The 17720-nt window shown below is 42.6% G+C and overlaps 1 protein-coding gene across 7 annotated transcripts; it reads left to right on the forward strand.

The window, feature by feature from the left end:
• Positions 1–529: 529 nt before the first annotated feature.
• LOC147210044 (myelin transcription factor 1-like) lies at positions 530–17455 on the forward strand. Of its 7 annotated transcripts, none has more exons than XM_086101081.1 (22): positions 530–740; positions 3108–3223; positions 3321–3363; positions 3448–3516; positions 3598–3824; positions 4568–5587; positions 6459–6578; positions 6890–6980; positions 7957–8070; positions 8154–8368; positions 10776–10978; positions 11081–11296; positions 11440–11597; positions 11895–11957; positions 12332–12400; positions 13391–13453; positions 13526–13609; positions 13779–14000; positions 14124–14215; positions 14361–14464; positions 15222–15365; positions 15712–17455. In XM_086101081.1, the coding sequence occupies exons 2-22, from the start codon at positions 3169–3171 to the stop codon at positions 15853–15855; spliced, it is 3516 nt and encodes a 1171-aa protein (XP_085957207.1). In that variant the 5' UTR covers positions 530–740; positions 3108–3168; the 3' UTR covers positions 15856–17455. The 7 variants fall into 7 exon arrangements, with proteins under 7 accessions (XP_085957207.1, XP_085957326.1, XP_085957279.1 ...); XM_086101200.1 differs by having other exon boundaries at positions 15715–17455; XM_086101153.1 differs by having other exon boundaries at positions 3451–3516.
• Positions 17456–17720: the final 265 nt, after the last annotated feature.

Below are 17720 nucleotides of genomic sequence, written 5' to 3' on the forward strand. Positions count from 1 at the left end.
AACTAAGTACAGTATATAGGTCTAGCAGTTCGAATTGACGGACCATAATATTATTATTACTATTTTTTTAATAGATAAGCAATGACTAGACATGCCACAGAGGACAATGAACATTTTTGGTTTACCAAAGGAAAAAACCCCCACAAGGGTTAAATAGATTCTATGTGTTTTTGGGTGCAATTCACAGATGTGCCCTTTTTCTAAGAGTAAATAATTAAAGAATTGTTTAAGCCTAGTTTTATTTCTTGCTTTTATAGATTTTAAAATGTTTTTTCATTTGCATTATATAGATTGATTGATTGGGGGAGTGACAATGGCGGAGAATGTTTTCGGGATTTTACAAATGGAAAAAAAACAACTTTCTGTAGTTATTCTTGTCTTTGTTTTTATGGGTGCACATGCCATCCATCATCAACCCATCAATTTTCATACCGCAAACGTAAGTAAATGACAGGAGGTTGACATTTGTTTTTGTCTGCAGTTCCCTCGCCTGCTCGCAGGGGGGCGTTGCAGACAGGTTTCTGTCCATGGTACTGAAGGTTGAACTCGAACTGTCCACTCAAGTGTTTTCTTTCCAAGGTGCTGAGTTGGTCCGAGTGATTGGATCTTTTCTTGCCGGGCTGGCCGAGGGATGGAGGCCAAGTTCTAAAGACACACTCGAGCGCTCCATTAGACATCGCTACGTGAAGCTGGCGATGTCGACAAGGAGGGGGAGGGGAGGGCATTAGTCTGAACCTAAGGTAAGGCTTTATTTCTCTCTGACAAAGACGAGGCACGAAGCGCACTGTTTGGCTGGGTTTCCGAAGGCCCCGTTTGGCTTCCCAGCGGTTCTTGTACGTTAACTGTGAACGACGTCCGTGGCGTCGGCCGACCCACTTTTCAACGCTACTATCGAATCATGAGCGTTTGGTCCCGAGGATGCTTTCCAAACGACATTCATCGCCGCTGATGGTGAGGCAGCGGCAACAATGGCGACTACGTGCCAAAAGCCAGTCGAGTTAATAGTTTGTCGCGGAACGCGTTGTTCCGCTATGGTTTGCGCTTGTTTTTTTCCTCTCCTGGTATAAATAACAAGAAATAGCTCGCTCGCGGAGACAGGCCTGTGTGGGGCTGAGCAACCAATTTCTGTCGGCCAAAGTCATATTTGGGTTGTGAATTCTGAGTAGAAATTTCGTGTTTCGCTGTCAGGGATCAGCCCCGTCATTGCTAAGTCACTTTCAAGCAAGAAGATACTTTTTAAAGCCACTTGCCCTGTTTAAAATGGCCTGCTTCTGACGAGTCATGTTTGACACGCTCACATTATCCATTCAAGAAGCACTCCACACGAAATTCAATCTCCTGCATGACCTGTGAATGCAGACTGAGTCAAGCACTATTGCTATTCGACATAACACTTGGTGGACGCTGAAAGATTTAATATTCTCATAAATCCTTTACATGCCGAATACAAAATTGTATTTTTCCCCACAAATGCATTACGCGCATTTAAAGGTGAAGTAAGCTGTGCAAAAGTGTGGAGGGTGTTTGTGCGGCTCGAGTTAGAGGAAAAGTATGAGTGTAGAATCCTTTCGCCCGGAAAAGTGTGGGTGTTGACGAACCACCCACAACCCCCAGGGATGCGACGCCTTTGTGAGCATAATAGCAGCACAAAATGCTCAATATAGTATCGCTTGTGAGCTGTTCCTTTTGTCAGCCTAAAACACTTACCCATCCATGTGCTGCACCGCTTCTTGTTCAGGGTCAGGGGAAGCTGGAACCTATCCAAGCTGACTTCGGGCAAATTGCGGACTGAAGCTTGGACTGGTTGCCAGACAGTCACAGAACATACACTTTATAGAGAGGGACTAGAGCTTTCACACTCACATTCTTTCAAACTCACATTCATCACTGAGTGGGAATTGAACCAGGAGTGCTTGCATGAAATTCAGGTGAGCCAACAGTTACACGATCAGTTAATTGGTTCTGAAATATTGGCCTTTTTTCCTGCAAGAAAGCTGAAGAAAAAAAATTACTACTAAGGGTCCGATCAGATTCGGATGCTACTGTATTTGCTTGTTATCAGTAGCCTGCTTTGGTGTGCTCTGTTGCATTAAACAGCACGGGCCTACAGTCGCCACTTGATTATTTTTTATTCTTTTTTAATTTTATTTTTGCTTGTTCGCCTGCATTTTATAGAGTTTTAAGTTGTAGTTTGCCCTTTGAAACAAGTGATTTTCCGCTGAACTTAAAATTGATTAGATGATGGTTTCTTAAAGGGACAGTTACCCCATAAAGACAGGGTGGACAGGATTTCAAAGACTCATGCAAAATATACAAAATGATTATGACAGTAAAACCTTGTAAGAATGTGTGAATTAGTAATGGATACTTTTTTTGTAATAAAATGATGGAAACACGTTTTAGGATAAAGGATAGTGTGCATCGTTGTCTATATTTGTCCTGCTCCTGACTGTCAACCAGTCCGGGGGTTTACTCTGCCTCTCACCAAAATCAGCTGCGATAGATAGGCTCAAGGTCACCTGAAATGCTAATGAGGAAAAAATGGAAGATAGAAAATGGATGGATAGCCTTTCACTTGTATTACAGTTTTCTACCTTCAAAGTACTCAAAACACCCTTCGTTGATGACACAGCATCAGGAGCAATAGAAGTTCCAATATCTTGCTCAAGGGCACTTGGTCACAAAGGTTCAGAATCGAACCCACAAGGGACAGAAAACAGGTTGGGACAGAAAACACTGCTCTAGCACCTCGGCCATGTTGTGTCTATGCGTGTGTACCGCATGTGCTAACAATACAATATAAAGATTGGAACAAGGAAATGATCAGCATTTGCTGGAGTACATATCTGCAATACATCTTTATTTTTATAGTGCTTTCACAACAGCTGCAGCTGGAACAAAGCACTTTCCACAACATCTACATAAAAAACGATAATACAATGGATTGCATAACATAAAGCATCAATTGCATTCACGTTTTATTTACATTACAGTTAACAGGATTTTATGTTTATGTAGAATATGGGAAAGAAGCTGTTGGTATTGAACCTGGGAAGGGGCTTCTTGTGTTTGATTAACTGATATCTTTGATGGGTTAATCTGTACAGATTATCCCATGTACATGCGAATGTAACACGCGTGTACTACTAATGTCCATCTGCTGTCCAGATGAGCCAAGACACTACAGAGACACGAACACGAACACGCTCCAAAGGCATTCGAGGTCAGTAAAAAAACATTTTTTCAAACTCACATTTGCCTGTTAGAACAATGGCAAAGTGTCAGTCAAATGAGTGTTTTAATAGGGGTTTTTTTTCCAGTTTTGTCAGAACTCTCAGGACATGACATGAAGCATGAGCTGACGTGAGTGATTTTTTCCCCCGCTCTACATTTGTTTTAATGCTTTGTGAATACTTGATAATGTGCTAGGGTTTTGATGTTTGTCAGTAGCAGTTGTCCAACGCCTGGGTGTGATGGCAAAGGTCATGTCAGTGGAAGATACTCAAGGCATAGAAGGTAGGACTGGATAGCCGGTATGAATCCATCCAGTGCCCAAGGCAGATAAGAATTATTATGAGCCATTATGTAATGTTTTAGTGCACTGGGATGTCCAACGGTGAAGAAGAGAAAGCTGGAGGAGGCAGAGGCTGAGGAGAACCAGTCTTCTCCTAAGAAGAAGGGTCAGTCCAGCTTAATGGAGGCAGAAGAAGACTTATCCATACACAATGACGAGGATGAAGAAGAAAAGGATGACAAAAATGATAAAGACGACGAGGACCTCAACGAGGAGAAAAATTCAAACAACAGACCAGAGTCAATGAAAAGTGAGTCAAAGCATACATTATAGTCCCCACCAAAAATATTGGGACGGCAAGTTGTTTTGGTTGTATACTAAAGACATTTGGGTTTCAGATCATTAGATGAATATAAGACAAACATTCAGAATAACATCTTTATTTCATGGTATTTATATCTAGATCTGTTAAACAACTTAGGACAGAGCACCTTTGGTTTGAAGCCACTTACTAGACTATAAACAAATGGAGGAGAAGTATTGGAACGAACATTGTTAAATGAACTTGAAGGGATATTTCCCCAAAACACACTGCCAACACAACAAAGGGCTTTGACGGGGATTGCAGGTCAATTGCAGGGAACATAACCAACCTTTCACACGTAGTGACAATACACCGTGTTTAATTAATCTACCATGCATGTTTTTGGTACAGTATGTGGTACGAAACCAGAGTACCTCCAGAAAACCCACGCAGGCACGGGGGTAACATGCAAACTCCACACAGAAAGACCAGATCCCGGAACTGAACCCCAGACCTTTGTACAAACCAGTCATCAACCGTGCCTCCCATGTGTAGCACATCTAGATGTTAATACAATCAAATAAAAGATGGACATTTTCAACATTCATCAATTGATCTGAAATCCCAATGTCTTCAGTATACACCAAAAAAATAGGCATTGAAATTGCCCTTTCAATACCTTTGGCGGGGGCTGTTTTATATTATATTATAGAGTGACGTGTACCACAGCTTGCATGTTTGATTCACAGAAAACAGCTGCCCATTGATCAAAGACGACACAGCAGTTGCAGAAACAGTTGTTTGCGCTCCAACTAAGGATGAGGAGAACATCACCTTAGAGGTTGAGAATGTAGTTGTGACTGAGGAAACTAGTAGGAGTGAGAAATCGGCAAGAGAGGAACAACTGTCTGATACCGAACAAGACAAAACAGACACAACACCGGAAATTGAAGACAAGCAACAGACAGCGGCGGAGCACCCTCAGAGAGACTTTGAGAGAACTGAGGTTGAACATACAAAAGAGGAGGAAGAGGAGGAGGAAGCAGAAGAGCAGACTGAAAAAACAAATGGTTTTGTAGGGGACAGGGAAGTGGAAAGACAGTCGATAAGCCAGGAAAACTCTGATCACCAGTACTCCACTGGACATTACATCCATCATCAAGTCAATGATTTAGCACAGGACCAGAGAAAGAACGAGGAGAAAGAGGAGGAAGAAGATGAGAGGGTCCAAGAAGTTGATACCCCTTACTCAATGAGTCCACGCAGTCAAGGATCTCAGGAGTCTCTCGAGACAGAAAAGGTCTGCACACCCACGACTGAGGAAGAGGCATACGAAGCGCAGCAGGAGAGGGAAGAGGACGAGCGTCAGGATGAAGCGGCCAAAGTGGAAGAGGTAGAGGTGGAGGAAGAAGAAGAAGAGGAGGAGGAGGAGGAGGAGGAGGATGGTGTTGAGGACCAAAGCTCCGGCAAATCTTCTCCGACCACAGTGGTAATAGAGGTACGCTCTGAAGAGGAGGAGGATGATGAAGAAGAAGAGGATGATGGCGATGACCGTGACTGTATCTCGGATGGTTCGGGGATCACCGACGATTCTGAGAACTGGGATATGACCCGAGGGAACCTGGGGCTGTTGGAGCAGGCCATCGCCTTGAAAGCTGGGGAGGGGAAGGCGGGACAGGAGGCCCGGAGCTCACAAGACTACCAGTCGTACAACAGCCCCAGTAAAAGCACAGAAGCAGCGATTCGACGCAACACCCAATACAGTAAAGGTAGCCACTGCTTTTCTTTCGTGTCTACTCGATGCAGAATATTGAGACATTATTTTATGTATGTTAATGACATTCTGATATGATCCCGATTGTCCTTGCTCGCATTGATTGTACCCTGGAGATTAAAAAAAAAAAAATGTCAACACATCCCTTCCGGTTCAAATGCCAGATTTTTGTGAGATCATTCATGAGATAATTTGAAAACCTGACCATTAATGTGACCTCTAACTTCTACAAGTCAACATTTTCTTAGGTGAAAAAAAAGATGCGGGAATAATGTAGCTGCACAAGTGTAGCCACCTTCTTATAAGTGGGGATATGGCTGTGTTCCAAGTTAAGCAACCGCAAACAGAAGTCACCATTTAAAGGGATTGTAAAGTCAGGATGGTCCGTTTTTCACCAAAAAGCTCAATTTATGTATTTTTTTCCAATGAGGAAAATCATATTAGCTTGTATTTTCAATATTATTAATTTGTTTCAGAGAAATCAGTGAAGAACTAACTTAATTCAAAACTCTTCATGGCTGATTTTTAAGACAATGAGGAAAGAAGCAATTTACATGCAGCCTCTGTCATCCAAATCAGTTTTTTTTTTAAAGTGACCAAGATATGCAATCACTATGCGTTCTGAGAGACTTTTTGTAATCTGATTGTTGTTTGCTTGTTATGAATTAGATTTCAATCTATAAGCGTTAGCTTGACTTACTTTTTTCCAAGTCCACCTCCAGAGGGTACACCGACACCACTCATCCGAAAATGATGCCCAAAAATTGGTCCCCCATCCATCGTTTTTCTACACTGCATGTCCTCATTAAAGTAATTTATCACAACATATTCGTAACTGCTAATTAATCCCTCCTGGCTCTCTTCAGAGAAGAAGGAAGTAAAGTGTCCAACCCCTGGGTGTGATGGGACAGGTCACGTGACGGGACTGTACCCTCACCATCGGAGTCTATCTGGATGTCCTCATAAGGATAGAATTCCTCCAGAGAGTAAGAACAAGACTATACAGAAATCGGACTCTGCTTGTTTCACACTGACTGTAAACAAAGTTCAATTTAGCAAACTGTTGTTCAGAGTCGAAGTTTTCAGAGTTAAGGCATGATGTTGTGTTTCAACTATAAATTCTATGTATGGTCATCATAGTTCCTCTATTAAAGCTGCAGCTAAAAGTACTACTCCTGTAACTAATACTACTAACTTTGCTAAATATGCCACTACCGTCGGTTGTGCGCGCTACTATTTTATTGGTAAGCTTTTCAACCTAAACAGGCTGAAGAGTTTGTATGTTCTGTGTCTGTAGTCCTGGCCATGTATGAGAACGTCTTGAAGTGTCCCACTCCTGGCTGCACAGGTCAAGGCCATGTCAACAGTAACCGCAACACACACCGCAGGTTAATAATGGACTCACTTGCATGCACACACTCACTGGACAACTGTGGTTGAGCATGCGAGCTAGGAGGTGCTTTGTGTCTTTTACAAAGGATAACTCAAGAAGCACGGGCTCATACAAGGTGTCAGAAAAGTACTAGGATGAGTTTCATAAACGATAGCTCTGAAAGCCGAATTACAAGTTTTCCCCTTCAGTGTGGGTCAGACGTGGACAAAGATGTCGACAAAGAGGCGCTGCAACGCTTGCTTTGGTCAGTGCGCGAGACGAGGCGAGAGCAACCTCCCTGCGCAAAAGACAAACACTGGCCAAAGTGTGAGAGACCCCAGGAGAATTATTTTGAAGGGGAAAATTAGTAGTTTGGATTTAAGATTTTTGGGACACCAGTCCAGGAACTTTTTTTGGACTCACCTCATAACTTTTCCATTGCGGATCTTTTTTTTTTAATTTCTTAGATTCAGCAAAAACAAGTATTTTATTGACATATTGGTGCTTCAGTCTAACCTTGTATTGCTAACGCATTCTACGCATCCTCACACTATGTGGTCGTGCTTGAGTTATTTGTGCTTTTAAGCATCAACTACTGAATTGGTTCCAACAGGTTGTTTGTTGAAGCTCAAAGTAAATAGTGGCGACTGCTAAAGTGATAAAATCCATCAAACTTAAAGCAGAAGTCTAAAAATGTCTTTACAATACTATGTTCTATCTTCCTACACTAGACTAACGACAATATTCTGATTAATAATTAGTCTGCGGAATCTAAGTTAGCGGAAAAATTCACGTGTTTTTTGCCTTGTACTGCCACTTTGCTGTTGACTGAAAGGGTCATTTTCATTTTCATTTGAGGTTTTGGTAATTGCATGATGTTGAGCTCTCTTTGGAGAACCGTAGTGTTCTACTATCAATTCAGTATGAGTTTATTCTTATTTCTGCCATTTGTATTCCAATATTTAATCATTTGCGTGTGTCAATCCCGTCAGTCTGTCGGGCTGCCCTATTGCTGCAGCAACTAAAATGAACAAAAACCAGGACAAGCAGGTCCATCTACAGGCTGCAGTCAGCGAACCCACGTCCAACTCTGACAGGGTGCTCAGGTGAGACTTTTTTTTTTTAATTCAGGGATTCGATGACAAGATTTGTTCAATTGCGATGATGCCTCACTCCTTTTTCTTTCTAGGCCCATGTGTTTTGTGAAGCAGCTGGAGATCCCTCAGTATGGCACTTATGGTCCCAATGCGGTCACCACCACACCGCGAGCAAACCTGGCCAAAGAGTTGGAGAAATATTCAAAGGTGTCTTTTGACTATGCAAGCTTTGATGTCCAGGTGTTTGGAAAGCGTATGCTTGTTCCAAAGACAACCACCACCGAAACATCACCCAAAGCCTTCAAATGTAAGTCACACATCAGAGCACACATCATAATCAAGGAAGTGCTAAATTAGTAGTAAGTTATGCATGTGAATTGTATTGAAAATTTGAGGCTTCCAGTGTAGCACCTGGAACACGCCAGTAAAGGACATCCAAAACCACACAGTCTCATGCTGGCTCTTGTCCTCAATTACAAGTTGAGGGGGCCAATTTTGTGAACATTACTCGAAGGATGGAAGATCATAGTGCAGATTAGGGGTCACCAACGTTTTTTAAACTGAGAGCTACTTCTCGGATACTAATTAATGCGAAGGGGTGCCAGTTGGACACACAACCCTGAAATAACGAATCTGCTCAAATTACATGCTAATATTAACTCAACTCAATTCAACTCAACTGTATTTATAGAGCACTTTCAAACAGCCATCGCTGCATACGAAGTTCAGATCTGAGTCATGCTGAGTCAAATGCCAAAGAATACAAGTGAGTTTTGAGGCGGGTTTCAAAGATGGGCAGCGAGGGGGGTTGCCGAATGTTGGATGGGAGGTCATTCCAGAGAGAGGGACCAGCAACGGAAAAGGCTCGATCCCCTCTTAGCTTCCGTTTAGTTCTTGGTACTTCTAATAATGTCTGGTCTGCGGACCTGAGGCGCCGCAGGTGTGTAGGGGCGGATGAGCTCAGAGAGGTAAGGTGGCGCCAGGTCATTTAAAGATTTGAAAACAAATAAAAAACTGAAAAGAACTCTAAAATGTATAGGGAGCCAGCGAAGGGATGCCAGAGTAGGAGTTATGTGCTCCCTCTTACGAGTACCTTTCAAGAGGCGAGCAGCAGCATTCTGGACCAGCTGGAGACGCTTAATGGAGGATTGGCTGACTCCAAAGTAAAGTGCATCGCAGTAATCGAGTCGGGATGTGACGAAGGCATGAATTACTGACTCAAGGTGCTCATGAGAAAGGAGAAGCGGGATTTCACAACGACACCAATTTGCCGGTCAAGTTCAAAATCATTGTCCAGTTTAAGACCCAAGTTTGAGACTGTTGACTTTAATTAAGACAATATATGTCACAGGTATAAAATGGAAAGGGCCCCTTCCTGCCTCTTATCCTGCATGTGTAGATGTTTCCCTCCTCCACCACATGGAATTCAAATGATCTGCTCACCAGCAACCTCTAAGAGCCTGATAACAATCCTGGTTGAAAATGGAAAAAAATGTCCCCCCCCCAAAAAAAAGGATTGTAAGGATTTTACATTGTTGCATTCTTTCACGGCAATCACAAATACAGTTTGCGTTATCAACACTCTGCACAATTAAAACTCATCGCTTTTTTTGGTTTGTTTTAAAACATGATGTTATCTGTTTACAGTGCATACGTTGCATCTTTGGGCTTCCCTCCTTACTGCCTGCCTTCTCATGCACAACCGGCTTAGTCGGGCGGCGTGCGAAGTGTTACAATGCATGCACTTAACGTTGTATTTCCTGTGAACGTACGTTTATTACCGTGATGGTAACAAAAAAGCAACCGGTTGCTATTGATTGATTATTTTTGCTTATGCAACCATGGCACTTAATTCAATCTAGGCCACACAGGAGAAAAACATTTAAACATTGGAGTTTGAGGTGTAAATGTGGCTATAAAGTCCCATTCATTTGTGTGAGCAACAACATGCCCTTGAGTGAACATTTATGAGGCCCACACAAATACATAAATACCACTTGCATTCACTTGTTGGGTGGATAATAGCAAGATCTGCTAGAGTTAAGATGGCATAAAAGCCTCCATTTCTTCTTCGTTGTGTTTAACGGCGGCTGGCAATGTTATGAAATAGGGAACTACTGCCACCCATTGATGTGTGATGATTACTGCTTTGGCTGACAAATTTTTCATGACAAACAAAAGAACGCTTTCATTTCTTTTTAATCACCGTCTCACACATTTCACACTTGACTCACCAATTCATAAAGTAGATCCAGGTTCCCCTTGAAATGACTACGCAATCGTATTTAATGCTTCAGTTTTATTTACCATTACCCCTTTTGTAATCGTGGCTAAAGCTACTATAGGAACTCTGGGAATCAGTGTTGTTGTGTGCCAGAAAATCTAAATTTGTTATCTGGGTTCACAGCTGATAAAATATACTTCAGAAGAGCCAGGGTCAAACATCAGGATGAAAAGTGGAAAGCTGCAAAAACAGACCATGTGTCAATGACATCATTCAAAGCTTTTTACAAAGCAGCTAATCAGATTGCTCTGATGTCCCGGTCACTCTCACATGGTGCCGGTGCCTCTGTCAGGGGATCACTGTGATGTATCTGTTCTAGTCCAACGTATAAGTCCAGCCTTTATGTTTATGTACATGATTTAATGAGACATCTTTCCCCCAAAATTGATAATGTTGAAGCTAACCTCTGCTCTACCTCGACCCCACGCAGCTAAATCCTTCCCTAAGGCCTCTTCCCCAAGTGGAACAGGCTCAGGAGGTATTTCGAACAGTACTTTGTCCTCCAATGAGTACGACTGCAGTCAAGACGCCGAGGCAGCCCATATGGCAGCAACGGCCATCCTCAACCTGTCCACTCGCTGTTGGGAACGACCAGAGAGCCTTAGCGCCAATCCCAGGGAGCCCTGCACCGAGGTACGCTGAATCCCATTACATTACAGCCTACTTGCTAAACTGCAGTCTTAAAGGTACCCGCTGTTCTTTGACAGCTTATCTTCTGTTCTTGGAAAATTGTAGGAGCCAGATATTGAAGTGGATGAGAACGGCACCTTAGACCTTAGCATAAAAAAAAACAAGCGAGAAAGCATGCAATCTCCGGAGCCTTCGTCTTCCTCGTCGTCGTCTTCTCAACACACGCTAGGTGTTTCATCTCAGGGCCACGCTCAGCCTGAGTGGGAGGGGCCACTCGACTTTACGAAATCAAGTGGAGTTAAGGAGGAAGGCCACGATGAGGTACAATGCACAGCCACTCACCGATTCAATGAGCACTTGTGGGCAGTAAAAGAGTAAAAAAACTGAAAAGAAATAATGTACGTAAGCTGTTAAGTGGATCTTTTTTTTCTTTTTTTTTTTTTTTTTTACCAACTTGTCATCAGGTGGATTATACAGCAACCTCAGACACATCTTCTGATGTTGAGGATGAAGACCAGGAGAACCTGGAGAACCTAGAGGAGAGGAAGTACCCTGGCGAAGTTACCACCAGCAGCTTCAAGGTCAAATTTCAGCCTAAAGACAGTAAAAAGGAGATCCTTGTGTAAGTACATCTCTCTTCTTACTCGCAAATTTGAAAGAAAATTGCCCTACTTATTATTATTTTTTTTTTGCATTCCTTTATACTGTTTTAATATCACTGGAGCTTCTCATCGTTTATTGCTCAAATTTGCCATGATATACATAATACCATAATACATAATAAGATGATTTCCATACTGTGCGTCGTAACTCATTTTCACACTTTCAAAACTAACACTTCTTAATAGTGTATTGTTTAGAGATAGCTTTAGCAGTAATTGCTGGCACTGACAACTTCTCCCCCACCTTGACACCGTAGATGTCCCACTCCAGGCTGTGATGGCAGTGGACACATCACTGGCAACTACGCATCACATCGAAGGTAAGCCGGATCGACACTGGCCTGAGAGTAAATTGAACTGTTTCATTCAAAATTTAAAACACAATCTGCATGTTACACCAAATTGAAAGTCTTCCCACAGATCATGGTGTCATGTGTCAACTAACCGAGACCACAGTCTTGCTTCGACTCATGAGATGTATCGCCATTATTGAATAGGTTGCGCATGATTGTGATTGTGAAGACAATATACATACAAGTGCTGCTCTAAAAGCGATGGGATAGAAAAGAGACAGCTGTATTTCTCTCTGTCTTATCTCGCTGGCTGTTTAATTCAGGCTCTGCTTCATTCAATCTTCCATTCCAAAAAGCCTACTCTTGGCCTGTTGTCTGATAGATTCTCTCTAATCTTCCAGTCTGTCAGGCTGTCCTCTTGCAGATAAATCACTACGGACACTCATGGCTGCCCACACAGTTGAACTAAAGTATGTGTGCTGTCTTTTGCCTCTCAACTTCATGTTCTCCTAGGGGCATATTCTCCCGTGCGCTGAAGTCAGAAAAGGCGGTCTGCCGCACAATTATTTTAACCGTGCAATTTCTCTTCGTTTGTCACTTACACATCTTCATCGAATGTACGCAGTCCGGGGCGGAGCAACTTAGAATAAAGGGCGTTCCCTGACAAATCTCGCAGTTCACATATTCTCCTGGAGAACTAAGCATCTATTCTCTTGTGCGTTCCAAAAGCTCTACTAAGGTCTAGTACCTCGCAAAAGGTGAAATATATTGCACATTTTGTGTCATTTGACAGCCGCTGATGGCGCGTGATAACTGTCACCGGCCAACTGGGCTGATTCGTGCTGATGGGGCAGGTTTGAGGGGGGGCGCATCTGGCCCAACTCAGCAACTGCCCAACGGGTGCGTCCCTACAGAACATTACAAGGATGGCCAAACGGTGACATTATATCATCCATGTCCTAAGAGTTCAGTTATGTGCATGGTATTCTGATTGGGTTGCTTTTGTTGGATGGATTAAAAAAAAAGTGATTGTAAAATCACACGCTCCTTCTAAGTAGCCTGAAGATGAGCCGCACACGTCCCTGGCGAGGATCAGTTCGGGGTGTGCTATGGAAATTAATTTCACATTTCAAGGGTGACATATTTCCCTATGAAATTCACATCTCGGGAAAATTCCGTAATCCGAGACTTGCAGGAATCCTCAGAAATCAGCGCTCACACCTCTGCGCTGGGATTCGCAGGTTACGCATGGTGGGTGTGTCAGACGGCAGGCCGGGAGAACACTTTGAAAGTCCACAAAGCGCAAACTGGAGAATATGCCCCTTAGCGCGGAGTTAACTTTATGATTATTTTCCTGTTTTCACTATTCCATCAATTTTGATGGCCTACTGATTGATGATAATTTGGAGGAAATATAGGTTATGAAAGCATTTAAGTCCGACGGTCTCTGAACATCCTAGGTGCCCGACTCCTGGCTGTGATGGATCAGGCCATATCACAGGAAACTATGCCTCACATAGAAGGTATAAAATGTTCTTCAGCTGTGTTTTTCTTGATGTTTTATCAGCTAATGCCTCTGTGGTCTTCTCTACCAGTCTGTCTGGATGCCCCAGAGCCAAGAAAGGTGGAGTCAAATCAAACCCCACAAAGGACGACAAAGATGATTCTGAATTGTTGAGGTGAGAGAACTAAAGCCAACCCGACTACGACTGGAGCTCATTGGCACGGAGCAGTAATGGGACTGATACTGATTGGTTTTGTATTGTTGATTATGGATCACGTGGAAGCATGGTGGACAAGCATACTTTTTCTCCACATTAATAAAACCCCCTCTGGTGTTGTGTAAAGGTGTCCCGTCCCTGGCTGTGACAGTCTTGGGCACATCAGTGGGAAGTACGCCACCCACCGCAGTGCTTACGGCTGTCCGCTGGCAGCGCGCCGACAGAAGGAGGGTCTTCTTAACGGCACTCCCTTCTCCTGGAAGACTTTCAAGAGCGAGGGTCCGACCTGTCCAACACCTGGCTGCGATGGCTCGGGTCATGCAAACGGCAGTTTTCTGACACATCGGAGGTATCTTGATGCTTTTGCCACTCGATATGCTTGTGTGCACGTTATGTACGATTGTTTCAAATGAACTATTCATGCCATAAACATGTCCTAGCATCTTTCTTTGACGGCATGCTTTGGTCCTAGTTTGTCAGGTTGTCCTAGAGCACTTGCCAGTAAGAAGAAAGCCAAATTCCCCGGAGACGAGTATATCACTGCCAAATTCAGAGCTAGTGATGGTAAGCCGTAACCCTTTCATGTTTACTTCTACTTCAAATAACCACAAGAATTTCAGGAGTTCATGTGACTTTTTTTCCACCACAAACGTGATCCCTGAAAATAAAAGTAATGAGGATGAACGGTTGTGTTGTTTCTTGGACTAAGTTCTGGATAACGATGAGGATATCAAGCAACTGAATGAGGAGATTAACGATCTGAACGAGTCGAATTCAGAGATGGAGGCCGACATGGTGAACTTGCACACTCAGGTGAGTGATTTTTTTTTGATGTTGGAAAATCTGAATGAAATGTATAAAAACATGTCATGTACTGAGGGCCTTTTGTAGTGGGATCAAGACGGCGGATAAGTCCCAAATCTAGTCATTTGCCCTTTATTTAAAAGAAGGCTTGATGCACTTTATTGCAATCAAAGCATTTCTAACCAAATATGAGATTTAGTGGTTTGGAGAATGAATGAATGAATTTAATGATTGAACACGTCATCAGTAACTTCTACCATGGTCTCGATTGACTTTTTGGGCGTTTTCTCGTGAGCAACGCTGCTCAGTGGTAGGTTGATCAGACCTGGATGTTTGTCGCATTGAAGGAACCTTGTGGTCGAGGGTTGCCAGGGCAGCACCCCTACGTACAACCAAGCTGTAGGTTGGTTGGAGAGGGCAGGACGTTTTATAGGAGTCTCTGAAGATGAAGTTTATCTTATCCTCCTTGGCTTGGGATGCAGCTATGGCGCACTTGGCTGCTTCTTCCCTGGTGGCACACCTCCACCTACAACCAGTGCCAAGATTTAGATGCAGTAGCCGTTTGCCTTGTGAGTGTCCTTGCTCACGATCTGAGACGCCCTCTGCCATGGTGGACATGCCTCACTAGGTCCCAGGGGCGAACAGTGGTCTATACTTCAGAAACTGCTTAACCCGGCCTCCATTTCTTCCCTGTTTCTAGAGCCAGAGCAGAGGTTATGTTTCAGTAAGACTGAATAGCCTGCTGATGAAGTTGCCTCTGTTGTAGATCTCTTCTATGGAGAACAACCTGAAGAGCATGGAGGAAGAGAACAAGCAAATTGAAGAGAAAAATGAGGCCTTGTTTTTGGAGTTGTCAGGCCTGAGTCAGGCTCTGATCCATAGCCTGGCCAACATTCGATTGCCAACCATGGTAAGCATGTGTTAATGTTTGCAAATTAACACTAAATATCTTGTCTTTGTATTGTATTCAGCTGAATATGGGTTGAAAATAATGTGCGAATCACAGTATTCCGTCTTTATTCATGTTTGACACAAAGTCCCGGCTTCATTGGAATCGGGGTTTGTAGAATTGAAAAAAGAAGTTCCATCAACCCATTTTCTACAGTGCTTGTACTAATTAGGGCAGCCAGTCATGGGTGTAGCCCGCCTCGTATCCACGGTCAGCAGGGATAGGCGGTAGCTCACCCACGAAGTGCTGTCGAAAGCGGATCGATGGAATTTAAGGATTTGAAAATTGTTCCGCTGTCTGCATTCAGCAGGAGCCCTTGTCGGAGCAAAACTTTGACAGCTACGTGGAGACTCTCACTCACATGTTCACCAATAAGGACTGCTACCAGAACCCTGAGAACCGGGCTCTGCTCGAGTCCATCAACCAGGCCGTCAAAGGAATAGAGGCGTGAGAGATCCCAGAAGCATGCGGACGTCCCCCGAGAGATAGTGTTAGTGAAGGAAGCTTCTCATTTGGAACATTGCCATCTGTTCTTTGTATATTTCTTTGTTCTCGTGTATAGATTTCCTGTTTGCATGTTGCTTTAGGACAGTGAGAGTGGGAACACGCGAGAGGATGATGACACACTGCAGTCAAACTGCTACGGTGATGACACTGAGGTGTGTAGCAAAACATATCCTACGTCCACTCTATAATGGTAGTTGTATTCTGTAAGATCATAGTGACGTTCCACCCGCTGGACTAGTCTTTTCTATATTCCTTGGTACTATTGCTGTGTAACTATGTGTCATTTGCAAATATTTGGTTCTTTATGGAATATTTATTGTGGTTGCGCGTATTATCATGTTTGTCTACTATTATTTATAAAAGTCCCTGTAAAGTGAAAATAAAAATGCTTTATAAATTTGACACACCTCAAAGTGTGTTATTTAAAAAAAAACTCAAATTTTAATGAATGAAAAATATTTATATCGCAAAGTAAATACAATGAAACTTCGAAATTGCGATAAAAATCAAGCTCTTCCCTCAGCTCTAAGATGTGGGCGTGTCCGTGTTAGCTGTCAATCAAATATATTAATATATGCTCCATCTTTCTAATGCCTACATTCCTGTATGTTTGAGTGGCTGGAAAATATCCCACACGCCATTGTGGGACTTTTCACTGCCACACCAAGTGGCACTAGCCATCAGCTAGCTCGTGGTTTAACCCTTTCATGCACCAATAATGATAACCTGCAACATGATAAACTGTCCACTGTAGTAACCACTGTCGCTGAAAGGCGATAATGGAAACTCAACAGTTTATTAAGCCCAACTAGCTAACTGCAAGCTATAGTGTTAGAAATGACCCAAGCAATTATAACGAAGTTTTGCGTCCCATGGGAAAAGCTTGCAGTTCTTATAAAATAGGGGAGGTGCAAGACATGGCGTCACTGAATGCCGTATTTAGCCACGCCCAAAGAAAACCAGGAAAACTGAAAGGCTGGAAAATTGTTTTTAGTTTTTGCACATTTTCCGCAATGAACTTAAAGCATGCATAATGTGTTTACAAATTGCTGAATTCACTTTACAGGGTCTTTTGAGTATTTATTCACTATTTATTTTTAACGTGTTACTTGAGAAGATTTGAGACCAGGAGACAAAACTCAAGTAAACATGAGAAGGGAAACACTTTCCCCTGCACTGATGAACAAAGGAAATATTTTAAGATATCAACTATGAATTGTTTTATAAAGTTATTTATTTAAAACACTGCAATCTTTTTACAGTAAATGCAAACATTTTGTATATGAAAGTTTTGAAATAATTTATTAATGACTTTTATTTATTGATTTATTTTTTGGTGCTTGTTTTTATGATTTTGACGATATATGTGTTGGAGTACTTTGCAACTCACTGAGAATATTGAAGTGCACAGGTGTGTTGATGAACAAAGTGACATGTGGAAACAAAGTGACGGTGAATATTTATTTAGTTATGTGAATGTGTGATGATGACCGTGTGGATTCTCTTTGCTAGTTCTTCAAATAAACGTTGACCAATATTTTGGACGGTGTCTCTCCAACTTGACATCTTTTGCTGGGGACATATTGAAGGAAATTCATTTTTTAACTGTTGGTATACAAATGGTTGTTCTCTGGGGTGCATATCCATCGAGTGTGCCCCACGGATGGATTTGTTTTCGCGCTGTTAATCGTAGTGTTATGGGGATTATCAACGCAGCACTTATATAGCACACTAGTGCTAAATGCAAAGGTGCTCTTCTCAGAACTTTTTTTCTCGGAGGATATGGATGACATGAAACCACAATAGACG

This window comes from Hippocampus guttulatus, chromosome 1, assembly GCF_054856545.1.
Source record: "Hippocampus guttulatus isolate MCC_2025c chromosome 1, RoL_Hgut_1.0, whole genome shotgun sequence".
NCBI classification, from domain to species: domain Eukaryota; kingdom Metazoa; phylum Chordata; class Actinopteri; order Syngnathiformes; family Syngnathidae; genus Hippocampus; species Hippocampus guttulatus.